The sequence below is a fragment of the Girardinichthys multiradiatus genome, chromosome 12, assembly GCF_021462225.1.
Source record: "Girardinichthys multiradiatus isolate DD_20200921_A chromosome 12, DD_fGirMul_XY1, whole genome shotgun sequence".
NCBI lineage: Eukaryota > Metazoa > Chordata > Actinopteri > Cyprinodontiformes > Goodeidae > Girardinichthys > Girardinichthys multiradiatus.
The window spans coordinates 25,139,958-25,166,863 of NC_061805.1; the positions used below are offsets into that span (position 1 = coordinate 25,139,958).

Consider the following 26,906-nt stretch of genomic DNA (forward strand, 5'->3'; position numbering starts at 1 on the left):
ATTGGAGACAAACAAATGTAAGTAGAGAGTGGTAATATTAACTTTCAAACTGTATTTTTTTAAACATGACTGACTGTCTTATGGCATGTAAGTAATTTACCTCAGGAAAGCAAATGTAAAATTGCCCCATAAGATGTAAAATGTAAGTTTTACTGTTAGTATTAAGAATTGAAATGTATTTCATGAGGAGTCAGGTGTTTACTATAATAGAAAGTGCAGATGCTGCCAAAAACACCCCTGCTGGCAGTCGATTCTTTCTACTGGCTCGCTGCCTTCTCACACTGTGAAACCATGTGTGTCAGAATCACATAGAAATGTTGTATATCTGCAGTCATATTCAATAAATTAGAATATGTGTTCTGATGAGACTCCTTTGTCAGATTAAAAGTAATATCCTATAAGCAGGTATAAAACAAACTTTTAATTATGCACACATTTCTGATTTAAAATGTTTTTATTGGTCTGATTTAATATTCTAATCTACAAAAACCTTTTTTATGTGATTTCATTTGCTGTAAGCAGACAATCATCAAAATTAACCGAAGTCAAGACTTGAAAAGTTGCAGTTGTTCTATATATGTTTCACTTGTGAATTGAGTTACTGAAATAACTTAAAAAATATGCTAACTACAGCACTGTGTAGCCCTTTTCATAGCTAATTAAAAAGTCCAAATTTATGTTTTGCTCCAGTCACGTCTTGTTCTCCCGGGCTCTGTCAGCTATAGTAATCAACATCATTCGGTCCACCTGCACTAAGCAATCTGTCTCCTTGTTTCACCTGTTCCATGCTCTTTATATTCACCATCATTTTGTCTACCAATTGCAAAAACGTTACGGATCACTTCTCTCTATCACAGTTTTCAGTTCATGCTGTTTATGCCAAGCCTGTCTTGCCTGCCTGTTCATGAGTGTTTCTGCCACCACCTGCTGAAGTGAGTTCTTTATTAAATCCATCATAAAAGTGCTAAAGAGCATCACAGCTTCTAATCATTCAGTTGTCATTGTGTATCAACAATAACTTTCATAGCAAAGTGCCCTATGGTACATCTTTTCCAATTATTGACCGTCAAATTTCTCTGTCTCCACCCAGTGGACGCTATGATGTCTTACATGTAAGATAAAAGGCACACACACCAGTTAAGTGGTTTCAATAACAAAGTTTTATTAACAATGTAAAATGACCTATTACAGCTTCTATTACCCTATCCTTATTTGTTATTTTATTAAGTGCACAGCTGCCTCAGTCAGGAGATCCTCCCTTCAGTTACCATCCCAAAACTAGTAATCTTTGCTAACCAACTCCAGCTTTGAAAATAATTGAGAACCTTGTGTAAAGAGTATGTGTATGTACAAGTCTAATGCCTTTATAGATAGATATTGTGTGCAAATATGTTTTCCTTTGAGTAATGTATCATATATTTCATTTTGAAGCTGGAAAGTTGGATACAGATTCTTAATTTATGGAAGACTGTAAATTAAGCACAGTAAGAAGGAAAAACAGCAAGAAACAGAAAACGGAGACTGTAGTACACAACAAACGTTTCTGCACAAACCTGTCATCTAATATTCAACGAAAGCATCCCTTTGTCTCTGGGAATGTGGCCTTTAGCCTTCATATTGCATTTATTCATGCATTATCACATTATTCCTGACAGCACAGACATTTAAATTCCCTTTTTGAAACATGAATCCGTATCTCACTTATTCGGGACAGTAGTAATAATCGAACAGTGACATTGTTTTAGATGATCTTTCATTCTTTTTTTAAGTTAGACAAGGCAAGCCAAAAAATGGAAAAAGCTTCTGCAAAATATCTTAAAATATATGATTATGTTTTATATTATTACATTGCAGTTACAATTTTCATTTGTATAACAAAATAAAATTAGAAAATGGGCAGCCTTGAAAAAAAGAGAGAGAATACATTTGAAAGTGGCAGTAGTAGATCGATGGGAGACACGACTGGTGACAGACAGTGGGTGATGGTGTCTTTGTTGTCGCCTCCTACACAAGAAGGTGGGGACTTTAGCTGGTTACCAGACAGCAGAGCCCAAAGAAGCGCCTTTTCCTCTGTCGGACAAGAGGGTAGGGAGTCAGGTTCAGCAAGCTGCTGTCATCTGTGCAAAAGAAAACAGTCATATCACTGGTAAGTTGTATGTCTTGTATGTCTGGCAGATTTTTTTAACCAGACTAAACATAAAAACATTATTGTAACTTAGTCTATTAATGTTATTGTGGATAGCAGATGCGACCAATAAGGCCTAAAGATAATAACTAAAAACAAACCAAAAGCTAAATATTACAGTGCTGACCACATTTCATTACAGTGGTATAATCACATAGTGGAAATTGTATCTTTTGTAGCTCTGAATCCTGGGTCCTTTTCTATGCTCTTCATTTCTTAACTCAATGCATAGGTTTTCTACAGGGTTTAGATCTGGAAACTTATATGACCCTGAAAGAAGAAGGTTTATTTTGTTTCATGTGAACTTTTGATTATAGTTCAATTCAATTCATTTCAGTTTTATTTATATAGGGCCAATTCACAACACATGTCACAAGGCACTTCACAAAGTCAATTCCATCAAATCATATAGGTTTCAAGTCAGGTACATACATTCCAATTAATTCTAACTATCAAACAGTGCAGCCAGATTCAGTTATTTATTCAAATTGGTTAAAACGTTTTTCTATCTAAGGAAACCCAGCAGATTGCATCGAGTCAGTGACTTGTAGCAGTCACTCCTCCTGGATGAGCATGTAGCGACAGTGGACTGTCACTGGCTTTGACTATGCAGAAATCCCTCATACTGAGCATGCATGACAGTGGAGAGGAAAAACTCCATTTTAACAGGAAGAAACCTCCAGCAGAACCAAGCTCCAACAGATGCTATTAACTCTAAAAACATTACCGGGACCTTTGGAGAGGAAACCAAAAATCATGCTTGACATTCATATTGGCATGGAATGGGTAGTGTTCTAGAAACAAGAGGATGCCACATCACTGATAAAAATGAAAATTATCAACCCACAAATGGTTTAATCCGAAGTCATTGAGAAATTTAAACTGAAAAAAAATATTACTGAAATGTCCTAGCAGCAACTCAAAATGGTACTCAGTAGTTTGTATGGCCCCCACGTGCTGATATGCATGCTCCTTATGAGATGAACGATGGTGTCCTGGAGGATCTCCTCCCAGAACCTGACCAGGGCATTACTGAGCCCCTGGACAGTCTAACATGCAACCTCTGTAGGGTCCATGTATTGCCTCATGCTACCAGTAGTGACACTATTTCGGGGGAGGATCTTGGGTTGGACCAAAGTGCAGACAAGAGCTTGGTAGCCGCATCATAGTTTATTCCTCAAAGGCAAAAACGTAATAAAAACACTACAGATATGAATCAGAGTCCAAAATACAAAACTCTGCAGGTACTAATGGCAAAACGTAGCATAAAATCCAAGCGAAGCATGAACAAAGCATAGACGTGGTAGGGAACGGGGTAGTAACAGACACAAGGAACCAGCGACGAACAGAGACACCAAACCAACTAATATGCTGGGGAAAGACAAAGGCAGGTAATCAAGGGAACTGAGAACAGGTGCGACAAGGAGGCAGGGAAGCAGCAGGAACAGGTGAAACAAATACAAAGGCTGAGGAAGAGTGAAAGGACTAAATAAACAACAGAAAACACAAACTAAGCAGGAGAATAAATCAGAGGAGGAAATAAAGAACTAGAATAACTATGAACTAAAGTAAACAGAGAAACTAGAGGGGAACATAGAAACAATAACCTAAGAAATAAACAAAGAGCCATAAGGAAAATCTAAATTACAAAATAAACCATCACAAGAACCCACAAAGTCCAAAATGTCACTCCATGACACACTGACCCTGGTCAAATGCAAAACAGTCAAAAGAAATGAGGAATAAAAGATCTCTGTGGCCTTCACTTGCAAAACCATTTCTGTTTTTGAGGTCATCTCATTGTTGCCCCATTTAGTGCACCTGTTGGTAAATTCATTAACATTCAAACTGTTAATCCTGATTAACCCCCTCAACTAGTTAACTGACCAGATCAATATTTCAGATGTTTAACTGATTTGATATTAAACTCTATTTAAATGTTGTTTATTTAATTTTTTGAGCAGTGTGTATATAGACCCATTCAATAAATCAGAATATTGTCAATATTTCAGTAACTCAATTCACTAACTGAAACACATTATATACATGAATTAACCACATACTGATGTTTCCAGGCCTTTATTTCTGGTAACTATGATGCTTTCAGATTATAGCTCATAAAAACAAAACATTTAAGATAAAAATATTGCTTCAGACCAAAAATGAACAAAATGTTTAATACAAAAATGTTGGCTTAATTAAAAGTATGTGTAACACCTGCTTAAAGGTTGTCATTTGTAAAAAAGTACGTTTAATCTGACAAATGTGACTCATTGGAATTCATATTATAATTTATTGAATATGGAAGTTAATTCTTTAACTGAATAAAGAATAATTTATTTTAGGGTGTTTTACACATTTTACCAGGGGTATCAAAAGATGTGACAAGTGTAAATGTGTTTGTAAGTTCCTTTTACTTATCATTTCTTCAATTGTCTGGCTCAGTTTAACTTTTTCTTGTTTTCTGTTTTTTATTCAGTGTTTTAAATATTGCCATTTTTCTGGTTTCAAGTATCAAATTGAAAGTCAATTGGCTTTTTTTTAATGTGCAGTTATGCTATTACAAGCAGCGTACCAAAGAGGATCATTGACATCTTGAAGCATATAACCAGGCTAAATGCAATGCTTTTAACACCTGGTAAAGCCTCCAATGCTTGTCGAGACTTTTCAAGATTGGATGGATTCTGTATTTTGTTTATGTTTTTATACTGTTTTCTACTCCATGAACTTGATGTCCATATGCCTAGGGCATCTTTTTTTCCTTACCTTGGTTCTTCAGTGGTAAAGGCATTGTCTCCCTGAGTTTACTTAGAAGGTTCTTCATATCTCTCATATCTCTGTAAAAATACAAAGGTCTAAGTAAGTAAAACATGCAACTTAAAACACTCTCTGGTTTTCTTTGAGGTTTTAAACACTTTGTGCAATCTCAGCCAGCCAGCCAGCCAGTGGAGAAGCTACTTTGTCCAGGTCTTCCAAAGGGGGCACCAAAAAGTAAATAATCCCTCCACCCAGTCTCCTTTTATCAATAAAGTGCCTTACACCAAAGGTCTGAACCACTTTGAAGTTGTGTATTTACAGAATTTGCAACTTTACTCAGAAGCCTACTTGAATAGCTGAGGTTCTCAGCACATGATCATGGGTAAGAGTGGAAGTATTAATTTAATAACAAATTGACAGCTTCAGCCTTTGACTAAGCACTGAATTGACCCTGCCAGGCTGATACAGATTTTGAATCCCTGCAAACACCAGAAATGTTTACAAATCATTTTTCTAAAGACAAGGACAAGTCTCAAATGTTTTTGCCCCAAGTCCAAATTAAGTGTCAAATCTCTATTGATTGAAATAAACATTTCTCATCAAATGCATGCCCTCTGGTCTGTCTAATACTGCCTAATTTAACACATTAATTTCTGAAATTCTTTGGGTGGCTTCTCTTGACGTTAAGTTAGTGGAGAGATTTTCCAAAAGACCTCAGTCCTACCCACATAGAGGTATTCTTGTTGGAGAACTGAGGTTCTCCTCTTGGTGTCATGAGTTGATTGTTGGACCAATATGCAGACAATGGCGGGGGAGCCACAAGGTGAGTAAGATTGGATTTAATAATAATAATCATCAGACTTACAAGGCTGATACAGAACTCGCAGCACAGGCATGGTGAGGAACATGAAGCAGGAAGAAAACAGGATTGTGGAGTCAAGGGGCATGGAGCAGGCAGCAAACAGGAGGAACCAGTGGAGAACAATAAAAACTAGAGGTAGGTACTGAGGTAGGGTAGACAATGGACCAATGAACAACGGGAGCTAATCATAGAGGAATCAGGAGCAGCTGGTGGGAGAGAATATGCAGGCAACTGGAGGAGGGAGGCTAATTGACACAAATGAGCAGGAATGCATGGCAATAACCAAAACATCTACGTGAACAGAAATAAGTAAACAATGGAACTAACTTCATCACGGAGGAACAGATCTAAAATGATATACAAACAAAAATATCTAATGCAGGAATCCAAGAAAGTAATCTAAACACAGGAATGAATGATTAATTTAATCAACATGAATGAACTGAAATAACGCATAATGAAGAACATGGCAGTGCTAAGAAAGCAGACAGAACACAAACTCAAAACACCTAACACAGTAAGATTATGACACTTGGAGCCTATTTTATGAACATTATTGCTGTTCAGTGCCTCTTGATGCAGCCATACACCTGAAAGCTACACTCCACAGTGAATGTGCCCTTTAGTTGCTTTGGTGATTCCCGTTTGGTACTTTAGACACATCAAAGACTACGACAGACCTTACACATGGAGTAATTTATTGGCTGATTTCTCCTTGCGAGGGTAACAACAGTACTGAATTTCCTTTCCTTGGTACGCAGTCTGTCTTTACAATCATGTAAAAACATAGGAAAATTCATTAACTATTGGGTTGTTACAAAAGAAATGTTCACGTATCAATTTCTAATCCTATTTCCTATTTATCTCTGGAAAATCAACTGAACTGCAGGTAAATACCAAAATTCACCTTGTTTTATTAAAAAATGTTATTCTAACTATAAAAAATGCAATGTCACCATACGCCTTAATAGCTAGTGTTACTTTCACTGGCTAAAAGTGAGATGCTTCATGTAGCCATCTACCAGTCTCTGATACTGATCTTAGGAAAGTTTACCCCACTCCGCACTTTTAGCTGTTGGATGTTTGAAGGGTTTCTTCTTCCTATTCCAAGTCACCCCACAGCATCTTAGCTAAGTCAAGATCTGACCTTTGACTCTGTCCAGGATTTTGTATTTCTTAATTCCCAGCTAGTCTTTGCAGGATTTACTGGTATGTTTTGGGTCATCGTCATGTTGCAGGGGCCAGTTCTGCTTAAGTTTTTTTTACACTCTCTTTAAGCACCCTCTGACAGCAGAAATAATGGTGGATTCTATCATGGTGAGCAGGTCCTACTGCAGCAAAGAATCCCCAAATCATGAAACATCTACCTCCATGCTTCTTACTTGGGATGAGGTTCTTTTCCTAAAATCCTGTATTTGGTCTATGCCAAACATGTCCTCTGTTCTGGTGACTTGTTAACTAAATTTTAGACTAATTTGTCCAAAGAACATTTTTCTAAAAGTCCTGGTTTTTGACCACATTCTCTCTCCAAAGTTATGGTCTGGTCTTCATGTATATATTCTACTCTATTTCATGTGAAATATATTTCATGTGGAATGGATTTACAGTCTGGAACCCAATTATATATATTTGCCCAGCTGAATTGTCTCTAATGGCCCTTAATGCAACAACGTATGTTTCATTTAGTTGCTAAGGTGCATTTACTTTCATATCAACAGTAGCACCACCCTGTCATGTGTGATATTTCAGGTTTTTTGGAGTCTACTTTTAGCATTTTGCTTGTACCACCAGAAATAGGCATGTTGGGAGTAACTTTGAATGTGCTCCACTTGTAAATATTTTTTTGTTCATCGGAAAAGCTGATTTCATATTCTTTAGGGACCATTTAAATCCTTTACCAGACCGATAAGCTACTACAATTGTATTCCTGAAGGCCTCTGACAGCTCTTTTGATCTTATCATGGTGTCCAGTTTCACTTCAACAGCCAGGAGCTCACCACACTACATGTCCGAGGTTAGAATAGAGTGAACCACCTTCAAAATACTGAATAATTATGTTCTCATCATGTGTACCTGGTATGATATGCCCATGAGTAATGGGTGGATGTTGTAATTTATTCCCTAACATAAATTGCAAGCCCTTATATTTTACAGAAAAGTTTAAAAAAAAAGTATTTTCGTCAGTTTTTATTGTTTATCCCTTATTTTATCCAAACAAATATTCGTTGTTCTTTTATGTTACTCTGATGATGCTTTTCAGAGCTTAGACTTTATCAGAACTCTCTTTAAATAAAACTGGTCTCCAACAAACACCTTTACATAGTGTCTTTGAAAGCTTTTTCTCCCTCTACATTTAAATAAAATGGTTAAGCTAAAAATTCACATTATTTCTTCACTTTTAGGGTCTAAATATTGAAATATTTTGGAATACATTTGTAAAAAAGCATAAAAAGTTCACAGGGTTAAACATTTAAGCAATGTTATATGTTGGGATTGTGCAATTAACATCAACACGCATAGATCCAGTTAAAACTTAACAAACAGCTCATACCTACAGTTTTAGACACGTTCCTCACATTTACGGCATCTAAAATGAGCCCATATTAGCTTAACTAAAGTAATTTCAGATTCTATAGCAACAAACACCCTGCCCCTGCATGAGACACTGGGACTATTGCAGCTTTGTTTTTTGTTTTTTTAAAGTAACTTGTGAAAGCATAGCTGTGGAAGAGTAAAGTCTTGTAGTAATAGAAAAAATTAACCTTAGATGACATATTTTTATCTGTTCTGCCAACTACATTCTGGTTCTTTCACACAAAACTATTCAGACTGTCACAGTTCATTGTAACACCAATATATTATAAAAATTACCGTACAGTACTCATAGGGAAATAATAAAAAATATTAATAAGAAAAATAGGTTTGTGTCAGATAATATTTCTTTTACCTACTTTTCAATGTTTTCTATGTCAGTGGCCACCAGCCAGCACACCTGAGGACAATCAGTGGGTGAGGAAGAGGTGTCCTCCAGGATGGGGATGTCAGAGTCCTCAGTCTTGATGTCCACTCCAGGAGGACAACATGAATCTTTACCTAAAATACAAAGACAATAAACTGTGTATTTAATACCCAAAATGTAAAATGTCACGAGACATCAGGTGATCAAAAGTTAGCAATCTGATCACTTAATTACTATAATTTACAGGTAAACATTAAGTTAATGTAACAGAAGTTAAAGATGTTTATTGGTACAAACATGAAAAAGAAAGTTGCAAAATCATCTGATCTGCATATCTACAGCCATTTATATGTTTCATGCTTAATCATTTCATTTTAATAAAACAAAGCATGCGACCCATAAACTGCCATGCAGCCAATGTGTGTATATACCTTTTCTATGGAGCTGCAGGGATCCCAGCAGGCAAATAGATTTCAGCATCTCTGTGATGTACATCTCCAGACAGCACTGCAGCTGGATGAAGAGCCTGCAGATCTCAGGGTGGATTTCCCCGTCCTCTGGCCTATGAAGGCAAATAGTGAAAGCGAAGGAGAATTACTGGCTAAAGCTGACATTATGTCAACTTAATGGTCCTAGATCAATATGTTTATGGGCACCATGTGGCATTAAGTCACATAAAGAAAGAGTAGGGAAAGGAAAATGCTAAATGCTCTCACATTTAGAGAGCTGACTGCTGAACATGGCAGTATTAAAGTGTCAGTGTATAACATGTTGAAGAGATGCGTAAAGAATCCATGTTGCGTACCTTCCATGCTGCATCACAGACAAGACGAAGACAATTGACAAATGGCAATTTCATTTTTGAAATATCTTCTAAATATGCTAAGAATAATATTCCTAGTAGCTATTTAATTTATTTAAATGCCACTAAGTGGCAGCAAAAATATCTAATTTTATTTCATTTTCTTTTTGGAATGAAACACTGCCTGCTGGAAGTTGAACATGTGTTTCTACTCATCTGTTCGGATGTCAATTTAACAAATCTTTCGAGTGGTGGGAGTGTCATAATTGTTATGATTCTGGCCCGTCTGCCTTCTCTGCTCTCACTCATGCAATCAACTCATCTGCTTCAACTCTCTGCTGCTGCGCTGCTGCGCAATCACCGTCCTGCCACACACCTGTGGAACTGTAGTTATATGCAGCCATCTGACAGGCAGACGGTGCCAGATTTTCGAAAACATTTGTGAGTAGTTATCCAGTGTTCCTTCCTGACTGATCTTGTTCTCTGACCTTGCCTTGCCTCACGGATTTTGCCTTCTTGCCTGCCCCTTGTCTGACGGATTGGATTTCTGGACTCTGGTTTTATGCCTCTGCCTGCCCCTTGTCTGACGCCTCTAGCCCTGGAATTCGACCCTGTTTCTGTCCCTGGATTTACGCCTCAGCCTAGCCACTGGTTTATTCAGCCTGAGCCCGTCTGGCTCTCAAGTCCGCCTGGAATTACTGTCAAGAGGACAATCACAGCTCTGTGTTCCTGTCACAGTTTCAGCTGATTCCCCGGAGGATTTGGATCAGTCGGCAATCTGACTTCAGTCTGTTGGACGCTTTCTCATTAACTGTCTGGATCACTTCCTCCTCTGGATTCTGTGCCTCATACCCAGACTGAAAAGGTTAGTGGCTTTATCTAACTCCTTGCAAATCCTGAGTTTTATTCAGCCACTAACTAGTCTCTCTGTTCTCAGTGGTTCCTGGAAGCTGTCTGCTGTTCTCCTGCTTTCTGATCCTGAGTTTCTGAATAAACCTTTTAACTTATCACTTTGTGTTTGGCTGAATTTGGGTTCTCTGTCTCTGGTCGTGATAGTAAAATCTGGCCAAAAGATGGACCCATCGCCACCACAGCAGTGGCGCACTAATGTTGATCACTCTATTGCCCGTCTAGATTCTGGCATGAAGGAAATAATTTCTATGCTGCGCTCCATGTTTCCTGCCTCCACGTCAGCGCCCTCACAGCCTGTTGCCCCCAGAGTTCCTGATCTTTCCGCTGTGGTAAGAGAACCTAGACTCACACCTCCTGAGCTGTTTAAGGGAGATCCTGACCAGTGCCGTGCTTTTCTTACTTAGTGTGAGATTCATTTTGAGCTTCAGCCATCTTTGTTTCCTTCTGAGCGCTCTAAGGTAGCGTTTGTTATTTCCCTGCTCTCTGAAAAGGCTAAGCAATGGGGCACTGCTGAGTGGCAAAAGGGTTCGGTCACGTGTGCTTCTTATTCTGCATTCTCCAAGGAGCTCATCAAGGTTTTTGATCCAGTTCTTCCTAGTCGTGAAGCTGCCAAAGGTGTACTCTCTATTAAACAGGGAGAGAGAAGCGTCACATCTTATATCATTGACTTTCATTTATTGGCAGCAGACAGTTCTCGGAATGAGCATGCTAAAATGGATGCTTTCATGCAAGGTCTTCGTGAGAACATCAAGGACAAACTGGCTACCTGGGACTACCCTGCCTCCCCTTCACCAACTTCAGGACCTGGCAACCCGCATCAATTTGCGGCTCACAGAAAGGAGGAGGGAGAGGCTTCCTAGGGGGGTTAAACCTTCTTCAGCTCACAGTCCTGTTCCCCACTTAGAACCCAAGGGTCTTCCACCCCCTTCTGATCACCATTGTGACACGGAGCCCATGCAGTTCAAAGATTTCTGCGAGGGAGCGTGATCGATGAAGGAAGAATAACTTGTGTTTTTATTGTGGTGGACAGGGTCATGTTGTCTTCAAGTGTCCGTTAAAAGCCTAGGCTCAGTAGAGGTGAGGAGAACTCTACTGAGCCGAAGTCAACTGTCTGTCTCCTCATGCTCATTTCCTGCAACCATTCAAGTGTCTTCTACTTCTCATCAGGTGTCAGTGTTCATTAACTCGGAGGCGGACACAGAGTTTATGGATGAGTCGTTCGCCAGGGACCATGACATCAAGCTCCTTCCCACGGCTGACAACCGTAATGTTCTGGCATTGGATGGGCATAGTATCAACAGTTCACACTACAAAACAGAGGTAATAAGACTCACACTGGGGGGCAAACATCAGGACGAAGTCACATTCAGGATCATCAACTCGCCTAAACTACCCATTGTTTTAGGGGCCTCCTGGCTACAAAAGCACAACCACCACATTGACTGGCAAGCCAAAGAGATATTGGGCTGGGATAAGTCCTGCTTGGCCACTTGTCTGTCTTCTGCCTCTACAGATATTATTCCGGAAAATGACATTGAGGAGACATACCCCAATCTGTCTAAGGTGCTTCCCGAATATCATGCATTTAAGGAGGTTTTGAACAGGTCCAGGGCCACGACACTTCCACCTCATAGACCCTATGACTGCGCCATTGAGCTCCTACCAGGCACTTCTCCCCCTAGGGGTCAATTGTATTCATTATCAGGACCAGAGAACCAAGCCATGAGGAAGTATGTTGATGAGTCACTAAAAGCTGGTATTATCAGACTTTCTTCTTCTCAAGCAGGGGCAGGCTTCCTCTTTGTGGGAAAATAGGATGATTCCTTGAGACCATGTATCGACTACAGGGGTTTAAACAACATCACCATCAAGAACCGATACCCTCTACCACTTATGAACACTGCTTTTGACTAGATTCAAGGCGCCAAGATCTTCTCTAAGTTGGATTTGAGAAACGCTTACCACCTTGTTCATATCAAGGAGGGGGATGAATGGAAGACGGCATTTAACACTCCCTTCTGGTCACTATGAGTACTGTGTAATGCCTTTTGTTTTAACCAATGCCCCTGCAGTTTTTCAGGCATTGGTGAATGATGTCCTGAGGGACATGGTTGGACAGTTTGTTTTTGTTTACCTTGACAACATTCTGATTTATTCCCAGGATCTGGAAACTCACAGAAGTCATGTTCGGACCGTTCTCCTCCGTCTTCTTCAAAATCATCTGTTTGTCAAAGCTGAAAAGTGTGAGTTTCACACCACTACCACTTCATTCCTTGGATTCATAATTTCTCCACACCAAGTCACAGTGGACCCCTCCAAAGTCAAGGCGGTCTTGGAATAGCCTTCTCCTACAGACCGCAAACAGCTTCAAAGGTTTCTGGGGTTTGCTAATTGTTACAGATGATTCATCAGGAATTATAGCCTCGTAGCAGCCCCTCTTAATGCTCTCACATCGTGTAAGACAAGGTTTGTTTGGAACGAGACAGCAAAAAGAGCATTTGTCAAGCTCAAAGGATTATTTACATCTGCTCCTGTTCTATGGTCCCAAGCAGAGCGCAATTATGATGTGGGGGACCGAGAACTGTTAGCAGTCAAGTTGGCTCTCGAGGAGTGGAGGCATTGGCTAAAGGGGGCTAAGGAACCGTTTCTTGTATGGACAGATCATAAGAACCTGGAGTACCTGAGATCAGCAAAGCGCCTTAATCCCAAGCAGGCAAGGTGGGCTTTATTCTTTGGAAGATTCAACTTCTCTCTGTCTTTCAGACCTGGAGTCAAAAATGGCAAACCGGATTCCCTGTCCAGAATACAGGAACCCTCCGAGTCACAAGCCTCTGGGCAGGATTAATTTATTCTCCCGGAATCAGTGAGACTCTCTGTCACCATGTTGGAGTTGGAGGGAGAGGTTAGAGATGCCACCAAAGACCTCCCTATCCCAACTTCATGCCCACCAGTGTTTTGTCCCGGAGTGTCTTGTACCCAAGGTACTTAATTCATGCCATAATTCACGTCTGTTCTGTCATCCTGGTATCAGCAGGACGTTGCAGATGGTCCGGACTCAGTTTTGATGGCCATCTCTTGTCAAAGATGGCCTGTATATTATATTATATTGTAGATATGTTTATACTGTTTAATTTGTACTGTATTGCACCGACTACGCCAAAACAAATTCCTTGTATGTCCAAAAACGTACTTGGCAATAAAGCTTTTCTGATTCTGATTCTGATTCTCAATGTTCCCAAGCCAAGTCTTCTCGTCGCCCTCCTGCTGGACTCTTGCATCCCGTACCCATTCCTCCTCGTCCCTGGTCACACATAGCCATGGACTTTGTCACAGGTTTGCCAGTTTCTAATGGCTTCACAGTTCTGTTAACTGTCATCGACAGATTTTCAAAGATGGTTCACCTAGTTCCTCTCAAGAAGCTGCCTTCAGCCAAGGAAACGGGGGACATTCTGGCACGTGAGGTTTTTCGCCCTCAGACAGAGGGCCCCAGTTTGTGTCACGTTTCTGGAAAGAGTTTTGTTCCTTGCTGGGGATTACTGTTAGTTTGTCTTCAGGATTTCACCCACAGTCGGATGGACAGACGGAGAGGGCCAACCAGGAAGTGGAGACCAAACTTCGCGCACTGTGAGTCAGACGCAACTAAATGGTCTCAAAATTTACCCTGGGTTGAATATGCTTTCAACACCCTCCCGGCTAGTGCCACGGGGTTATCCCCTTTCCAAGTTGTGTTTGGTTTTCAGCCACCCTTGTTCACAGTCCAGGAGAAAGAAGCTGAGGTTCCGTCTGCTCAGGCCACGGCCCTAAGATGTCAGCGCATCTGGAGGAAGGCAAGAAGGTCTATGATCAGAATGTCGGAGGTGCAGGTACGCACAGCAAATCGTCAGAGAATCCCTGCTCCAAGCTACCAGGTAGGACAGAAGGTTTGGCTGTCCACCAAGGACCTCCCACTTCTGGTTGACTCCCGTAAGCTGGCACCTCGTTGTGGGACCCTTTCCCATATCCAACATCATCAATCCTGTAGCTGTTCGTTTACGTCTGCCTCATGCCATGAAAGTTCACCCTACCTTCCACGTGTCCCGGATCAAGCCCTATGTGGTGTCCCGTCTCCCAACTCTAACTCTCTTACTTTTCACAAATCCTTGTTCTTAAAACTCCAGAATTAATCTTTAAATAATTTTTAAACCAAAACTCTTTTGCCTGAATATGCCAGGAGAATTGAAAACCTCTTCAACTTTCTCTGGGCACTGATTTTTTCCGTGCATGGCTTAATGACCTGAGTGCTGCCTAAGAACAAGAACTGAGCTGGTGAACCAGCACTCTCAGTTCCTGCATCTACAAAAGCCAAAGAAGGGTGTGTTATTGTATGGCGGGAGCCTGCTGTGATGGTATTCTGAGCATATCTGTGGTACTGGAGAAGGAACCAGCATGAGCTGCTAATGGTGGCATGCCCCTGGCTTTGTGCCCAGGTCTCAGACCCTTGCACAGTGATTAGATTTCCACCCAGTAAGTCACCATATCTCATTATATGATTATACAAAAGATAACAGGGTCTAAATTAAGCTCTGCTTAAATTTAAAAAATGTAGAGAAAAGTAATACCTTTGTCATTGATCTGAATTGTTAATTACCTCAGAAGCTGATTTTGTCATTATTTTCAAAATAGCTCTGACCCACATACAGAGAACACTCCAGAGAAAGAATGAAAAGTAATAAAGGTTGTTTATTTGGGAACAAAATGAATATGGAACGAAAACAGGCGAAACTCCAACTGTTGGGGAAGAGGTGAAGAGAACTGGTAAATACAGGGAACAGACGTAGATGGCAATAAACAAGAAATTTCGGGAAGGAAACATAAATGGCTTACTGAATGGATGTGGTCAGGTCACCAGGGATAGAGGGATTCGGGTTGTTGAAGTCCAGTCTACTTAGTTGATTACTTGGTTGTGATTTAATTGTGCTTGGTGAAAAGGTGAGGTTGTTTCCTTGTGCTGATACTTGCGGTGGAGGGTGGACAGGTTACCCTTAGTTCTTGGTCCAGGAGATGAAGGTTGCAGAAAACTGCCAGCTTGGTCGAAGATCCAGACGAAAACGAAGTAGAGAACGAAATCCACAAAACGAAGTTTAACCAGGAAACACTTAACTCACAGAGTCCGTGGTTCAAAGACATAATTCCAAAAGGTCCTGGTACTTGGTCTGCAAAAACACATGAACAAAGTTAATCCAAAAACGAGAGACGAAGCATAGACTTTGCATTGGCTGAGCTTGTTACCACAGAAGGCAAACACTCTGGCGTCGAAGTACTGGCAGCCTCCTGCTTAAATACTCCACCAAGCAATCAGCAGGATAAGTCGCACCTGTCACCCAGGACATCTGAGAACTTCAGCACAGTCTGGAAACACTGAGACACAAGTTGCAAGCACAAAACACACAAACACAACCCAGATCCTGACAGATTTAGTTATAGAACCAACCAGATTTCCTAATTAAATTATAATTATTTGTTCTATGTTTGATGGAGTTCTGCTCATGCATCTGGTGCCTCTTCGCTACATTATGAGTGTCTTTGAGTGTCACTTGTTGCTTTTTTTTTCCTATTAGATGTTTTATGCCCTAATTCTGTTAAGCAGAATTAGCTTTTTATATATCCCTTCGATCTGCTGAACATTAAATTTTATTGCCTTAAACAATTACTCATCTCAATCCATCTTTCAACTGCCTCTCCGAGCCATTCAGACTGTGCTTCTGATGCACAGCTTGGTTTAAGCTGGAAGTAAATATTCATCATCATTTAATCACATCAGTTATCTGTGATTTTCTGAGTCCATTCTTGTTCCTGAGGTGCAAAAGTTTACAATGATATACTTTAGTGTCTTTTAATTCTGAGATTTTGTTACCTTTGTTATTATCATCCTCACTCTGTGTGGTGGCAAGATAAACCAGGGTTATTGTCCAACCTGGTTTGTGATAGTTCCAGTTTTAATTATTGTTCTGGCTGAAGTTTAAGCAAATACTTTCTTGTAGTGATTTTCTGATTAATGAAGATGAACAAACATCTGCCTAATTTGTTTGTCCTTCCAATATTGTGACTAAGAGAAATGGGTCTCTATGTCATCCGTCCATCCATTGTCTAGACCCCCCGTATTTTTGAAGAATTGCACTGGGCTGTTGCCTGAATTGAGAATTAACCTGCATGTTTTTGGACTGCTGGTGGAAGCCGGAGAATCCGGAGAGAACACAAGATTTACAAGGAGAACATGCAAACTTTATGAAAACTATATAAAGTAACTGAAATTGTTAATGGCCACAAGTATAAAGTTTAGCAGAGCTGTTTTAGACTTTCAATGCATTTATTAAAGGAATTAGTTGATCAGAGAGATTTTTTGCAATTTGTTACACAACTTATAAAAGGTTTGAAAAAGGCAATGATCAACTAATTATTCAATATATCTGAGCGGATTTATGTGACTGGATCAGTATGTAGACTGGATCAGTACTGTATGTACCCAGCTAACAATATCTTAGCTGATCTCATGATTCTTTGTTTAGCTTGAGCTAACCACCAGAGCTTGTGAATAATGGCACTATCACAACTAAACAAATATGATTTTCAAGGGGACTTGAAATGATTTAATATTTACTCAGTGTAACCTTGCAAAATAATTTCTTTTAAAACAAAGAAAATCGTAATATGCCTTTCAACTGATAATAACTTTCTCCTTCATGCCTGTCAGCCTTCCTTTGGTACTTTGGACAGTGCCACTCTGTACCACTATTGCAGGGAGGAAAACAATCTTTGGGGTCTAACGTAACTCTGTGTATTTGAGATACAAATAGACATGGGACAGAAATTACCTACATATTTTCCAAACACACTTGTATCAAAGGATATTTACAGAAAGAAAAGGTTAATGCTGATGTCAGCAAGAAGTTCCCTCCAAAAAGCTGACATGTCCTCTCTATTCAGAAAATCTAACAACAGGAAATTAAAAACTACTGTATAATAGTTAGTTCTATTCATTTAAAGGTTTATTATTTACAAATATACCACTTTCTGAAAATAGTGTACATTTTCTGCATTATATAGCTAATGATTTAATTCTGGGTTTTTAGAAGATGATTATAAAAGTATGCCAATGCACTTTTTGTATGATCAAAATACCCATTAACCCATTTCCTATACCTGCTGTATCCTGTGGTCAGTGGACAAGAGGTGGTGAACACCCTGGAAAGTTTGCAAATTCATCACAGGGCAACCAACCATACATGTACACTAAGGGCAATTTAGAGGGACCAATAACACGGAACTTAATTTTGCCCTATTTGAAGCAACCGAGTTATTATTAGAAAATACATGCTTACATGCATACTGAGAAAATACAAAGGTCTCACAGAAAAAAGTTTGCACCTGCAACCTTCCTGTAACAAAGCTAACAAACTAAAAACTACTCCACTGTGCAGCCCTGATTTAAAATATCCAAATGACAAGTTTAGTTTGTAATTTGTAAAGTAAGATACTAACTATAATGAAAGTTCACTAATTTGACAGACCTCCAAAAACAGTTTGTGTACGTGCATGCCAAACACAGGGAGGCAGGAATACGGGCTGTATTAAAACAATAAACTTAATACTGGGGCTATTCCAACATTGACTGGGCTTTGGCAAGGAGCCCCCACTGCAGACATCCTCCAAATATCTCTTCTCTTACCGACTACTGGCTGCAATCTGTCCAGTTGTTGTTTAAGTAAGTTGGATAGTGCCAAGTTAACTGGCATCTTAGCCCCACAGAGGATCTGAAAAATCCCCCTGTTCACTGGCAGAAGTGCGGTAGTATCGAGATTCTTTGGTCCCGGCCAGGTCTTTCTAGCCTCCTATCCCCAACAGTTTCTCTAGATTTATTTAAAAATGTACATATAGAATAAAAATGTGTTTGAATCAACAAAAAGAAAACTAATGTAAAATCTGACCAATTAGCATTGATGTTTCCATTATTATCATCATGCTAGAACAAAAGATACCGAAGTTTTGTATTATAATGACCACTTAAGTGCTAGGAAATTAGGCACTTAAGTGGTTATTTCCTAACAGAAATCACAGAGCACACTTACAATGTATTAAAAGCATAAAAAAAAAATTGGTTACACACCATTGATAATATCATCTCACATATTCATCCAGGGAAGCAATCCACTGCCACTCCACTTTGTGCATTAACTACAGCTAAATGGAAGAGATTATTTACAGCATGGTGTTGGTGATCGCTCTTCCGCTTGCAAATTAGAGATGTCATGATTTTTAAAAGCTGATCTCATGTTCTGTTTTTCCCCCATCTTAGTATGTTTAATGGAGTGGGCTAATGCTTGTATCTTTCCAGAACAGAGTAAAGATATTAACAATCTCAAGAAGGCATGGGGTCCTGAGCAGAATTTTTGTTGAGGCCCCACTCCAACTTAAGCCAGTTATCCACCAGCCAATACCGCAGAAATAAAATATATTTTAGCTTTTGCAAGCTTGATTATTTGTGTGTCAACACCCTTCAATTTAATGGTTTACCATTAAGCCAACAGGTAAACTGACTTAATAACAGAATGTGTTTGTTTGCCTTTATCTTGTTCACTTTACATTAGTTATTAAATGAGTAGCAGTAAATACATTGTAAAGTCTAAGGCATTATGTATTTGTTCTGGCCTTCATGTCCAGAGTGCAACATTTAATGGTAGCAGTTAAGAAACAGGGAACAACCTAATTAATAATGCTTATAGGCATACATGAAACTTTACTTGCTGATTACTCTGCTGTTACATTGTACATAAAATGTGACTCCAGTACAGATACAAGCAGCAGATATGATTGCAAAGGATGAGCAAATTAAATAATGACTTTTAATAGAATTAAATCCAATAGGTATACAATATATTTACTATATTCAATCACACCAAATGATGTGATTGAATTTCAATCACATCATTTGGTGGTATTTATTGAAATGACTGTAAGAGCAAAAATTATCAGTCTTTTTGGCCATAGATCTATCACTACAAACACGTAAAGCCTTCCTAGTAGGTAACTTGGCATGGACCAATTCCGATATCAGAGTATATTAGGGTTTTTAAAACTGCAAAATATTTCGTCCTCCCCTTCCTGTGGTCTAAAATTCTTTTAAAGCCATGTCAGAAAAAGTGCCGGAGTGAGTGGAAGTTTTCCCTGTTGTTTGAAACAATGAACAACTCAGTGTTGCCCTTTCCTCGCCTGGTGCTCAGCTCATTAGATGGCTGATAGAAGGCTAATGCACCTTTTCCTTGATTACCTGAACAATAAATTCAGCATTATGGGAATATTTTTGGCTGGAAAACAAAGACAGTGAAGGTGTGGAAAATAAAGAAATGCCCCCTCTCATGCTCATTACAGTAATGCAGTTTTAAGACTACAGTTAGCAAGTTACAAGCAGCATTTCTGTTCAGCTGCCAACAGCAGGCTCTACCCCGACTATTTAACCAACTAACATCAGCTTGCATGATCCCAGTGTTATTCTCTAAAGGGCAGAATGGCAAAAGGGTAAACTACTCTATGCAATAAGATTTTGAATTCATAACTAAATTTAGCAGCCTTTAATTTTATATTTTTGCTTAAGTCTATGTTTCAAAATTAAAATAACGGTAAATAAATGCTACTGATATAAATTTTATAATTGTAAAAACAATATATCATATAATTGTAGCAGCAGTAAGAGTAATTATTGCTTTTCATTTTAAATAGCTGCAATTATATGCAAATATATGTTATACATTTGTACACCAAGTACATATATCAGTTCTTTTAAATCTTAAACATATTTTAATAATTTTCTATTCTTACATTCTCAAACTGATTTAAATGTGTGTTCATGTTTTAGAAACACGACAACAAATTTTAAGTTTTATCTGTAGTCTTTGTGAGAAGTCTAGTACATTTTGGGCCTCTGGGCCATAAACAGCTGCTGTCTCTGTTACAGGGGCTTAGATAAACAAAACACACCAGCCACATATATTGATACTTAAGCAAATGAGAGATTTACTTTAAAGAAAAAAAGAAAATCACACTCCAAATTCCAGCAGGGCAGCAGTGCTCAATGCAATCATTTTCAGCACCACGGACAGCCCACTCACCCAGAAATCAAGGAGAGACTCTGGTGTGCTGCTCTCGCCATTTCACAGCCTTTGGTTCGGGTCTTCAACATTTCGGCTCGCAAAGAAGGACAGTCAACAGTGATTTCACCGATGGAGATGACCAGCTCACGGTACAAAGCCACAAGTGTGTTGAATTCTTGAACAATCTGAGTTAAAAATGAGACAAAAAGGATCACAAAACATAATCTGAGCATGAAGTCCCATGTTAAAAGGCAGCACACCTGTACTGTAAGAGAAAACCTTTGTTCGATTGAGATCTCCTTTCCAGTGGTGGAACCTGGGGGGTGAGCAGAGGAGGCAATGCCCACACCCCCCACCATCCAGACAATATAACAGTCAAACTGTTATATGCAGGAATGTAAAAGAAGAGGCCAGCTTACATAAATTGCGGCAAATATTTATAATAATGTGATTAGTCCTTCAGCGTTTTTCGTTTGTCACCTGGCCTCACCCTCACATGATATCAGGATTACATATTTAGATAAAAAATTAAGATTTACAGTATTTGAAAATTATGGACATTCAATTTCCAGGGGCTTTCTGACACACCATATATCTGATATATAGGTATTTGAAAACAGACTTTTTTGTGCAATTAAAATAATATCAAGGAGGATCAGGATTTTTTTTTTTTTTTGTTTTTTAATAGATATTTCAAGTTCCACCACATCAACATCCTACTTTAAACTCCTAAAATTCTGTTATGTTTACTTTTGATTTACAACCCCAGGACGAACTGTAGCAGGGGTTAACCAGGGCAGTAGTCTAGATCCTTAAAGGGGACATATTATGCTTTTAAATTCATTCTTTTCACACTTCATTCAGTGATGGTCTATATAAAGTGGAACGGCAATGCTTTGGTTTGAATTTCTTGTTATTGTTGCTCTACAGGCTCCTCTTTTACCCCCTCTTCTGAGTACATCTGAGAACAACTCGTTTTGGTACCGTCTATTTAAATGCTACTGAGGCACTTCACACCCCGCTCCCCTCCAGTTCAAAGAACGCTCCACTTTAACTTGTTCCGCCATTTTTGTAGTTTGATAACAATTGTCTAGCGCCGCAGAAACAAGACAAAAACAACAAAAATCATGCCAAATTGTTTGTGTAATAATAATATTCAAAACATGCAGTACAGTTATGTCCTCAAGGAGCTAATAGCAGCACAGAGCGCTTACATAAGCAGATGCTACTTCTATCAAAACAATGGCCAGGACGTCAGATCAACACCCAATAACTTCATGTCTAAAATAAAGTTTGTTGTCATTTTAGTGTTATTTGCAGCTTACTGCTTTGCTGTGTCCGTTGTTTCCATAGACAGAAGGTACTGACCCCTAATTGGATGAAGTCTTTCAGGAAATTCTTCTTGATACTGGCAGAGGTTGCTGAAGAACTTGTCCTTGAAGTGATTTGGGTACGTTTCCATGAAAAATAAAATTTAACCAGGCACGGCATACTTGAGCTTGAACTATAAAATCACAGTGAGAAATAAATATGGCAGATATGTGAAATTGCTGGAAGTCCATGACCTTATTTAGCTGTTCCACAGAAAATACTGTGACATAACAGTTGGAAAAACGTAACAGCTGATAGAGAAAACTGAACGGACTGAAAAATATGACCCAAAAAGAATATAAAGATATCTTTGCAACACCTGGAGAGACTAAATTCAACTTTTCTGCACTCCTACAGACTCCAAGTACACAACTAATTGTATTTAAAGGCTAAAAAAGTGGATTTTGCATGATATGTCACCTTTAAGGTTTTTGGGACACCAAAATAAACTTTTTTTTGTTTTTTTAACAAATAGATGTTTTGCAAACAAACTTTTTTTATATAATGGCTTCACACAACTATAGTGTACTCTAACTTCCTCCTGCAGTCCAAAATAATGTGTGTCAGGTTAACTGGTCTCTCTAAATTTTCCTTGGGACTGCGTGCATGGTTGTTTGTCATGTTTATCTCTGTGCCCTCCTATAATGGACTGGCAACTGGTCCTAGGTGTACACTGCCTCCTGCCCAATGACCACTGGAGACTAGCATCAACCTTGCAGGGGGAAGTGCTGGAAATTTTAAAAAGCAAGATCAAGATTACATGTTCTAAATATTTGGACTTTTATTCCAATACGCAACAATTTGACCACTATATCATAGTCCCGCCTCTAACCAAACCCTCCACCCTAAGCACAGACGAAAGACAGCAAGCTATTCCACGCCTTCTTCTTTTTTATATACATTTTAGTGACTATATTACAGCACTACATACAGGCCTGTAATAGTTACTACACATTTGGTGTTTCTGTATGAATGAAGACATCCAAAGAAAAATATGCTGTGTTTATAAGTAACTTTTAAAAAAGGACAAATATAAAGATGATTTGTAAAATATATATATATATATATATATATATATATATATATATATATATATATATTGGATAATGCCTATAAACCTTGAGGTTGACGTGCTTCTTACTAATAATCTGTAATTAGCATGAATAAAATAAAATTATGAGAGGAGGGCACTAAAACTGCCTTATGCTCATGGGTCAACTCCACCTTAACTTAACTAAACCCAGTGTATTTCCCCTGCTTCTGTCCTGTCACTGCAGCAGAAAAGTCTGAGATGTTCCATATGGTGGAAAATGATGAGCAACGACACCCAGCAACGGCAGCTACAATAAGGAAACAAAAAATGGGCAGAATTGAACACCTGCAGTTACAAAGTCAGGAAAACGTGACTGAAGACAAAGTGACGCATCGTTACCTTAGAAAAGCATGTAAAGCTCATCTATGAATTTAATTTAGTTGTCTGCAAAAATAAGAGCCTAAGCGCATTGGGAAACGTGTTTTTGCTCGTGCTCTGCATGCCATCCTGCCTGCAAACGAACAGAGTGCATGACGATTAGTGATGTATGAAATGCTTTATGATTTCTGGTAAAACACAGGACGACCGTGCCATAATTACGAACATCTTCAAACATGTTTGTGTAGTTCAAGTATTTTTATTTTCTACAAATCAGCCTTAAATAATAAGCCCCTTTCTTTCTTCCTCACTAAATACAAATCACACAGCCCGTCTGCTCGCCGAGGTGTTCTGTTTGGCTTCAATGTCAATGCATAGGGCTATTTCTATGCAGACCTGGGTAGAGTCACTCTTTTTGCGTGCTTCATACACAGGATATTCAATCGTCTAACAACAAGGAAATATTGGCACTCTTTTATTAGAGGCACCGCGCAGACCCCGAGGTGCCGCAGACCTACCATTCTGCAGTCGGCCACGGCGCGCTGGGCTTTGCGGGTACTCTCGGTGCTCTCCCTCCGCTGCTGGTCTCGGTACGGAGGTTTGCCGATCTGGAAGATGTTCCCGGCGGATCTGGGGCGGTTTTTGCGCCCATTCGATGCAGAACTCATGCATACACATCCACTATTAAAACAGCCCCAAGACGGAACGATTCTGTCCGATCCCAGGCACTAATATAACAAATACAACAAAAAACTCCTCCACCGCTGTTCTCCTCCTACCTGACCACCCTGCACCCTTTACCGTTCACCTTATTCTGTCCTTACAGACTAGGTTCACCTTCGCCAACTGAAGCTCGGTTAATTCTTATTGCTCTTTGTCGCTACCTTTATTCATTGTGGGAGGGGGAGAAAAAAAATCCCAGACGAGCCTGAGGGCAAAGGAAAGGTAGAGGATGAGCGCCTGTGGCTCCTCTCCGCATTGCCTTGACTGCGTCGGGGCTCAAGTCACCTTCAATCCCGAGCCGCTATAAAGGTGTACAGCGAGGACTTTTCACGCCCGAAAGGAGTCCAGCTTGCAGAAGTGTTCTTTCTCACGTACAGATGTCAGATCGCATTCACAGACGGTCTCCAAATGCAACCATTTTTTATGATTGTGCGTTTCCATCAAGTACTGGGCGATAAAAAATATTTTCCTCCTGTACAGCTCCTGTTCTATGCGGACAAAATAACGCCGTATGTGTGTATGTGCGCCGAGAAAATAAGTCGCAGCCTACACTTTTAGGAGAAAAAATCTGAAGCTGATCCCTGGCGTCGGGAGTTTCAGTCCGGCTCTGAGTATCTTTTTCTTTTTCTTTTAGTGTTTCCTGCCTGTCGGGCGGGCCTATCTCTAACCTTGGCGAGGCAGAAAGAAGACGAGCATTTGCTACAGGCCTGACGTGGCTCTGTGGTTGGCAACACTGCGCACCCGTGGGACGGGAATACTAATAGGGCCCATCAAGCCAGACCCCTAAAGGAAACTCTAAAAAGACTAGACTATTGCCCAATCAAAATGACTCCAAGTCTGTGAGGATTAAACTGTAGCACTTTAAACTTTTAAATTGAACCGAGATTTACTTATTGTGCTGTGCTCTCTCTTTCTCTCTCTCTCTCTCTCTCTCTCTCTCTCTATATATATATATATATATATATATGTATATGTATATCGTAACTTTATTTTGGATATAGCATTTTTTTTTATATTTAGTGTTTATAAATTTTTTTTTGGTGCTTTGCTTGCACTATTTGTTTTTATTAATCATTTTCTTTAAATTATCTTCCTAAATATGCACCTTTTACTCTGTCTTCCTGCTGTGACAATTCCCTTGGAGAAAAAGAAAGTCTTATCTTATCTTATCCTATATACAGGTGCAGCTCAGTATATCGGAATATCATCAAAAGTTTTATATCATATAGAAAGTCACTGACATCCTCTATAGGCAGGGTAAACAACAGATGTATATTGCTGATCAGGGTGACTGGAAAATTGAGTGGAAGGAAAAAGTGATAGAATGTGCACAAGTAAGAGAAATAATCAAATCCTTGAAATTGTCATGAAAAACCCATTTAAGCGTTCAGGGGAGACCTAAGGCTTGCACAGAGTCAGGAATAATTGAATCTGCCAGACATGTCCGAAGCCCAATTGTTTTGTATTCCCTTTTTTGGTCCTTATTTAATGGCCTTATATACTACCTTCTTTTCTTTTGTTTTTCACAAGGCAAATTATCACTTCCTCCTTGTTCGAGGACGCCATGGCAGAAAGTATGGGAAATGTAGAAATTTGTCATGAGAAATGTAGGAAATTGGTATGCTCGACAATGAAATCTCAAACGTCCACAGACAGTGTGCGCGGAGTCCGCGCTGCTCACCGTACACACACAGACTGTGGGAGCCTTTATTATGCATTCTCCTTGCTCTCAAAAGTCAGATTTTCCAAGTTCCCTGTGAGAAATGCAGCAATAAGGCTAGTTGAAGTTACAGTTCTAACTTGAGTGTTGGAACTAGCCAAGCAACCTCAAGTTTGGTTTTCAATATGGCTGCCCACCCCAACCCTACCCATATAAAATGCAATGAAGGAGGCCAATATAATTTAATTATAAGCATTATGTCTGTATCTCTTCAAACCAGTGGTGCATATTGTGCTGTGATCCATTTGTGAACATATTTCACTTGTGTTTAAACAAAAAAATGTTAGTTACCACCACAACAAACCGGAAGTCCTGCTGTTTTCTGACATGCAACCAGAGGGTGCAATGTCATTCCCAGCTATGAGCTCTGATTCCCAAGTACACAGCACTGCTTGGCATGGACTCCACTCAGTGCTGCAAGGATTACCACACACAGGCATGTCCTGGACATTGGCTGCAACTTACACATTCCTTGTGTCCAACAAATTCCCAACCAGCACAGATACTTGGAGGAAAGTCTACTCTACTTGTCCATTTAAAGTGGACCAAAAGTGGCAGGGGTGAATACACCCTATGGTAATCCTTTTTGGAATGCTAAAAATTTTTTTGAGGAACTGTTTAACCTGCAATGTCACTGGTAAATTATACTTGTAAACTTCTTGTATATTGTGTAGACTAGTAACACTCCGAAATATATACATTTAATTTAATCTAAAGGCCCTTTACAAGACAAACAGGTCTAATTCCTATCCAATAATATACAGTCATATGGAATTAAAATATATGTTCCGACAAGACCTATTTGTCTGATGAAAAGTACCTTTTTAAAATAGCAACCCTTAGCAACCCATGTTTTAACATCCACAAACTGTAGTTGCTTTCAGAACTTGAAATTCAGGACAACAAATTAATGCTACGCCAAGGGGGAGCCAGGACACTGGGTCAGATAGGGTACCTAACATCAACAACTCTCAATTGGGTACCAATCAACAATGACAGAAATGGTTGTGAGAGCAACTTACCTGAGAGACAAGATCATGGCTAAGTTTAGTACCCGTTTCAACACAGTCTAGCAAAGTT

At 39.4% G+C, this 26,906-nt stretch overlaps 1 protein-coding gene and 1 long non-coding RNA gene across 5 annotated transcripts; both read right to left on the reverse strand.

The window, feature by feature from the left end:
• Window positions 1-1,142: 1,142 nt before the first annotated feature.
• Window positions 1,143-24,937, reverse strand: rgs7bpa (regulator of G protein signaling 7 binding protein a). 4 transcript variants are annotated; one of them, XM_047380550.1, is made up of 7 exons: window positions 23,902-24,918; window positions 21,970-22,105; window positions 20,620-20,786; window positions 9,195-9,325; window positions 8,756-8,897; window positions 4,952-5,022; window positions 1,143-2,117 (listed from the first exon to the last, which is right to left on the reverse strand). In XM_047380550.1, exons 1-7 carry the CDS (start codon window positions 24,033-24,035, stop codon window positions 2,026-2,028), a joined length of 873 nt encoding a protein of 290 aa, XP_047236506.1. In that variant the 5' UTR covers window positions 24,036-24,918; the 3' UTR covers window positions 1,143-2,025. The 4 variants fall into 4 exon arrangements, with proteins under 4 accessions (XP_047236506.1, XP_047236508.1, XP_047236507.1 ...); XM_047380552.1 differs by lacking the exon at window positions 4,952-5,022 and having other exon boundaries at window positions 23,902-24,937; XM_047380551.1 differs by lacking the exon at window positions 21,970-22,105 and having other exon boundaries at window positions 23,902-24,919.
• Window positions 15,177-19,314, reverse strand: LOC124877405. The gene is made up of 2 exons (XR_007040505.1): window positions 15,746-19,314; window positions 15,177-15,669 (listed from the first exon to the last, which is right to left on the reverse strand). It is a non-coding gene; the product is annotated as an uncharacterized LOC124877405 (long non-coding RNA).
• Window positions 24,938-26,906: the final 1,969 nt, after the last annotated feature.